Here is a 6,461-nt window from a genome sequence, read left to right on the forward strand (position 1 = left end):
TATTCGGCCCATAGTATGCTCCCGGCCAGCAGAACGGCACGTCTGCGGGGGGTGGGGCCGAGCGGGACTTTCCGGGATGTCTTTAACCTTCAAGGGTGATGAGTCGCCTCCACTGCCCGGTATGTTTACCAGTTGCAATGTTCAGCCAAAAACAGACTTTACTTTAAAACTGACAGCAGTAATTCTGCAAACAGACCGCTCAAATGTACTGTACAGACGAAAGCAGTCATTACAATTCTTTTTAACTCTATATTTATAGCTTATGGAATGTAAAACAGACTGCATTCACGAAGTACAATAGAAAGAGCTAATCATATCGTCAATTTATCTGCTTTTAAACTACAGCAACAACTCAATATACCACTTACATTACGGTGTGCATTCTCAAGTGTAGTTGCGAGAGCAGTAAAAGTGTGTGTTATTTAAATTTCGTACTGTTATTTGAGCATGTAGTCTTGATTATAAACAGCATTGGAGTTAAAATACTATCATAACTATAGTTTAGCAACTACAGTTAAACAAGTACAGTTTCGAATGCAGTTTATCTGTACTTCTTTCCACCCGGGCGGCGACAGCGGCGTGAGGGACAACTGTTTGCTGCAGAGTCGAGCCGTCGCCGAGAGTGTGTCGAGAGTCTGCTGCAAGTCCGAGAGAGACACAGAGAGTGACCAGCTCCGCGTGTGCGAGAGAAACGCCGACTGTTTGCAGCGCGCTAACAAGCTCATTAACTCACACGGCCCTATATGGACGAGTCAACAAACGCGTGCGGCAGTGCGGCAAGCCCCCGGCAAGCCGTGGGCGAGGCGCTCGGCGAGGCGCTTGGAGTGGCGCTCGCCGCTCGGGGTATGCGAGCGCATGTCCGGGGGAGGGGAAAAGGGGGGGGGGGAGAGATGCGCCCTTTCCTTTGCAGGTGCGCGATCAGAATGCCACGCCAGTGTTCTATATGAGATAACCCGACGCGCCCCTGCGTACTAAATATTAATCCTCTCTCTCTCTCTCTCTCTCTCTCTCTCTCTCTCTCTCTCTCGCACACACTAGTGTTCCCTCCTGCGAACAATGCCCTCCACCACGGGCTGTATAGCAATAGCAATGTGATTGTGTAACGTACGTATCGCAACGTGAATAAACAAGACGCAACCCCTTTGCCCTCGGGCGCGCCTTGCCGAAGCAGCACGCCCCGCACCCGCTGCCCCCGCGCCCGCTCACTCGCGCATGCGCAGCAATTACAGTTAATTAACACGACAAAACGGCGTATCTTGCTCAAATTATTCGTGCCGTTTTATTTTCTTCACCCTTTTCATTCCCCTGCCGGTGCCGTCGCTGACATGCGAGGGACGCATTAGACCGCCGGTCCCGCGGGCCCGGCAGGGCAGCCCCCCCGGCCGGAGTCAGCAGGCTGCACGTCACCACCGGAGCGGGGTGCGACCCACAGACGGCTTCCAGAAATAAAGTTCGCTCGCGACACACGATTACTGCTCTACAACTACTCTGAGATTAGTTGACTTGTGGTGCCACATTTCTGCCTAAAATGCCAATATTTGCCCATATTATTGGCTAAACGCGACGAGTTGCGACTGCATGTGGCACGTTTTCTGAATCAGATTTTAGAGTAGCTCCCTGGCTGCCTGGTAAACTGACGTCCGTTAAATATTTTGAGCTCCAGTAAAAATTTATTGATTTTCGTAGAATTAACCATAAGAATCCCATATTAACTTCGAGGCCATTTCGGCAGGGCCAAATCGTGTTCAAAAATTCGGGGAAAAAATGGACGTCATTAGAAACCAAACAACACCATATGGTCAACAAAGCATATCAACATTTTAACATTAGCGTTTCTATGAACCACCCAAAGCCTCCTCGTGGAAAAACGGTGGGGGGGGGGGGATGTAGCGGGACCCCAGTGGGGACTCCGTGCGCTCCCTACACTTCTACGTCACGTAGCCGCTACACTACACAGTCTCGCAGCCGATCGCTACAGTCGCACAAACGACTAGGTGGCTACTCGATTACGCAGAGAGTGGCACGTAATGTGCCTACTGATCCGTCGAAATTAGAGATCGCATGTGTTTTATTTATCATCCCACCTTTGGTTGACAGGGCGACGGTAGCGGCGACGGCAGCGAGGACAAGCAGCAACAGCGGGCGACCCATCGCGGCGGCGAGCGGTCCGCAGACTGAGGCAAGATACGGGCCACGACCTACGATACGCCCGCCCGTTTTATCAATCAGAAAATAATAAAACTACTTTCTCGATACGTAAGGATTTCTTTTTTGTCTGCGTGATAAAGTTTTACCAGATCCGCCATGCCCGCCTCGTTTTAAAACACATGGGAGAGCTCGAAAAACTCGCACGCCGCACAGCGATCATCATCATTTTTTTTTATAATAACATTCCGTTATTTTCTGTTTGAAAGCCCGTGCAGCTTTGCTGCGGTGTTCGCCTAACGAACGAGGCCATTAGTAGCGGTGGGTCGGGTCGGGCGGCTACCGGGTACGTATCTAACCGTGCGGGCGGTCCGGTCTCAAATACGGCAAGCCCATAACGACTGACACGCTCACAGCTTCACGGAGCGGCCGCCACCAAAGCAAGTGAATCATGGTGTGCGTTTTATATGAAGAGTACGAATTTTTCGAGGATTCCTCCAAACTGACAGACTGCACGTTCTGACTATAAGTGGTAAAAGGAAGGGGAGGAGGAGAGAGGTAGGTGCGCTAAAAAAGAAGGAAGGCTCGCCACTCGGCCGCGACATCGTCGAGCGCGGATGCAAAACGCCCGGGACAGCGGCGCTCTGCCGGAGTAACGGCGTGCCGGAATGGAAGGCTCCGGGAACTCATAATTGACGTTGATGCCGTCCTGGAGGGGAATCGCGCTTCTCGCCCAGCGCAGCGGCGGCACCAGTCGCGCGGCGACGCGTCCTACACAATTTCCGCAACTTTCCCCATTAACAGCGGCTCCAGTCGGCTCCGTGTCGCCTCGAGCCGCACGGCACGCGCGGACGGACGAACGGGCGAGCTCGGCCTACGGGCCCCGCTCTACGGGCAGTACGGGCACGCCCAGGACAAACCCACTCTACGTCGACAGAGTAGTAGCACAGCATCGGCTTCGCGATTTATTATTCATTCGAAATAAACAGCGCGCCACTGTGAGCCCCGCAGCAGCAGGGCGCGCCAAGTCCGCGCGGCCGGCAAAAACTTTGCGAAAACCAACTGGCCACCATCACACATGCGTTATTTACGCAAATAATGAAAACGGGCCTGCGGGGCCGGGGCCCCACCCCCCGGCACGCTCATGACCCCCTTCTACGTGAATGTGAGTGTGCGTGTTTCCAATCCCCGAACTACAAGACACACTCACACACTCCGACAGGCGGAGACACGAACAAACCCGCCTGTCCGATCACAGCAGTACAGCCAGGACAATATTACACGAGTTTCGTGATTCATGACCTACCTCTTTCCGAGCGAATAATTTTACTCCGTCCGCGTGTCTATCTCGGTTGTGTTGTAGTACAAGTAGTGCAGCTCTGGACGAATTCAGGGCACCATACAGAGGAAGAGGGTGAGGGGAAAGGGGAGAAGGGAGGTGAGATAGAGAGATGGTCGACAGAGAAGCGGGTGGTAGCAGAGCAGTAGAAGAGAGAGGGGGGGGGCGGGAAGAGAGAGAATGAGAGGGACAGAGAGAGAGAACCAGTGCACGTCCATGCAAAGAAAAGGCACATTGCATGCCACGAATAAAATCAACGAGCGCCCCACGATTTATGGTCCCAGCACTCGAAATAAGCGGCACGGTACTAATGCATTCAGGCGTCGCACAGGCGGCACAGGCGGCACAGGCGCGCGCTCCCACACTCACCCACACGCACTCACGCACACACACTCACGGAATCCGCCGCTTACCACTACCCACTTTTCCAAAAAGGCTCCCCGTAAGAGGGAATGCGTAATAAAAACGCTGCCAGAGCGACTCGCTTCCGGCTGGTTGACTCGAAAGCGGGAGAGAGAGAAAAAGGAAGGGGGCAGGGAGTGGAAAGAGTGGGGTAAAGGGAAAGAGTACGGTGTCGGCTGCGGCGCGGCGGCGTTTGGTCAAGCCCCGAGGGGGGCACGCGTAGCCTACTTGGGGCAGTCTACTACCACAGTGAAGAGCCGAAGGTGGTCGGGCAAAAAGAGGGCGGTCCGCAACTGACCAGTCCAACACGAGAGAGCATAACTTTGAATATCTCTTTCTCGCTGTCTCTCGATCTCTTTGCTCCAGGGCAGCCTGCAGCAAGAATTTTCCATAGAAATAAGTTGGCTGTTACACTTTCCGAGCGCGGAGCCCCGGCGCGGGCATTGTTTGTAAAGTTTCCTTACGTTTCAGCTTTCAGTGTCGAAAAGCGGGGATCTCTCTTTCCGCAGATCAGATCCGCGTTGTCGGGGAGGGGAAGGAGAGCTTTCGAAGGGGCAGCAGCGGAATGGGGTTGGAGCGACAGAGAGGTCGAAGTAGGGAGGAGCGTCGGTACAAGGAAGGGGCACGGCCGAAGGCGCAGCGTAGCGTAGCTCGAAGAGCAGCGCTCGCGAAAAAACTAGACACGCCGGATCTGGGAGAGCGCAAAGGACCGGTGGCCTCTTGGTCAGCCGATACCGTTCTACCGTCGCTTGCGACTCCCCTTTCAATAAGGCGGAAGATGCCGGTCCAACCGGGGGTGGTCGGAGGTTGCTGGAGGTGGCCGGGCGAGGAGGGCGGGCGGGAAGGTGAGACACGTCGCCGTGTTCATACCAGCGGCACGCAGGTCGGGCCACAGCGCGCTCGGCCCGGGGCCCACCACCAGCAGACCAGTGAGGGGCCCAGTCCCTTTAGTAAGTCTCGCCGGGGTTCGGGGCCGACTCCCTGGCTACAGCCTTCTGGGCCTCCGTCCGGAGGAGCGGGGCGGGAGAGAGGTGGGGCCAGGGGTCATGCCCCCCGAGACTCTCTCAAGCGCCACCTCGAGGAGAGTGGGTCGCTCCAGCTCTCTCCACCCGCTTTGCGAGGCAAACGACAAAATAATTCTTTCAGCCACGGTACGTTGGCCCAAAGCCCAGCGAGAGAGAGAGAGAGAGAGAGACAGAGACAGAGACAGAGACAGAGAGGGAGGGAGAGAGAAGTGGAAGTTGCGAGAGACGAAAAGGAAAAAGCAGTGGTAAAGCAAAGGTGGGAGTTGGCGCGCGGGTCCTCTGTTGCGGTGCTAAAGAGTTTAATGCATTTTTAAAAGCCACTGAAGCCTTGCTGTGCCGCCTTTGAACAAGCCCCAAAGATGGAGGATATCACTTTTTTCCTCCTTCCCTCCCTCCGCATACCTTCATTTATTCGCCCTTTGAAACATGTTTACCAAGCCGTAATGCCTTATTATGTTTTTGAGGCAAGAGTTTCCACCGGAGAATCTTGCGAAAGTCGTTGCGTAACAGCGCGCCCGGCAGCAGCTGCTTCCGGCCGCAGCTGGCCGCACCTGGCGCAGCTTGACCCCGCCGCGCGCGTTACGAGTACAGCGCAGGAATGCACTTCCGCCAAAGGGAGGAGCACAAAGACAACGAGGCAGTGGCGCGGGCCGGGCGCAGCGGATATAACACAGAGACCGCAATAACATTTAAAGAGCCTTGGAAAGTGAGAGAGAGAGAGGGGGGGGGGGATGAATACGCGTATGTGTGAGGATGTTGTGTGTGTGTGTGTGTGCGTCTGTGTATGGCTCTGCAGTGAGTGAGTGTGCGTGGAGCGCGCGGAGCCGCCCGCTTACCTCTTCCTAGGCCTATAATGCGAGCGTTGTGTTATTCTTTCCTTGTTTCATGAAATATGCACGGCGCACCGTCATCATCTGCAAGAGCGAGCACGCGGGCGCGGCGGGCTATGTACTGACAAGCTCTGCTGAACCTTTTCCCCCAGGCCAGCCTGGCGTGCGTCGAGTAGTGCACGCTCAAGTAGTGCCTCGTCGTCTACCGTCTAGCAGCCCCATATGCGGCTCGCACGCCGCCTCCCCCATACTGGTCGAGTGTATGTGCAGCTAATTGGTGTGCCGTTACGGCCATACGCGACTCTATATGTAAGTATAAGAGTGCGTGTGTGCGTGTGTGAGAGAGAGAGGCGAAAGAGAGAGCGTGCGTGTCCACGCTGGAATAGAAGGGACAGCTTTTGAACGAACGGTTGATGTATCGTTGTGCACATCAAATTAAATTTTGTATCTACGTTACGGACAGAATAATCCTTCCGGCAAAAATTGAATCTGATGGAGATGTGCATAATGAGGACACTGAAAAACGGACAGAAATTGCCCCTCCCCGTTTAGAGCGTCTGTGAGGGTCTGTGCGTGAGTGTGTGAGTGTGTGTGTGACAGCGCGCGCGCGCGAGCTGCAGCACGGGGGGCGGTAAGCCAGCGCAGGCGGCGGGCGGGTGAGGGGCGTGTGCGCTGGCATTACGCACGGATGATTAGGGCGGGAGGCGAGGTGGAGGGGGG

The 6,461-nt window shown here is 55.1% G+C and overlaps 1 protein-coding gene across 7 annotated transcripts in view; it reads right to left on the reverse strand.

The window, feature by feature from the left end:
- Positions 1–6,461, reverse strand: part of LOC113204377 (zwei Ig domain protein zig-8-like) — a 197,039-nt gene that overhangs the window by 162,349 nt on the left and 28,229 nt on the right. Inside the window, exon 1 of one of the 7 annotated variants that reach the window (XM_026419551.2) lies at positions 2,085–2,175. The exons of the other annotated variants lie outside the window; for them this stretch is intronic. Coding sequence (XP_026275336.1) covers positions 2,085–2,151 — 67 coding nt within the window. The 5' untranslated portion in view covers positions 2,152–2,175. Of the gene's footprint in view, positions 1–2,084; positions 2,176–6,461 lie in introns of those variants that run through there. 7 annotated transcript variants of the gene reach the window in all.

The sequence above is a fragment of the Frankliniella occidentalis genome, unplaced genomic scaffold (assembly GCF_000697945.3).
Source record: "Frankliniella occidentalis isolate FOCC.00 unplaced genomic scaffold, Focc_3.1 Scaffold90, whole genome shotgun sequence".
Lineage (NCBI taxonomy): Eukaryota > Metazoa > Arthropoda > Insecta > Thysanoptera > Thripidae > Frankliniella > Frankliniella occidentalis.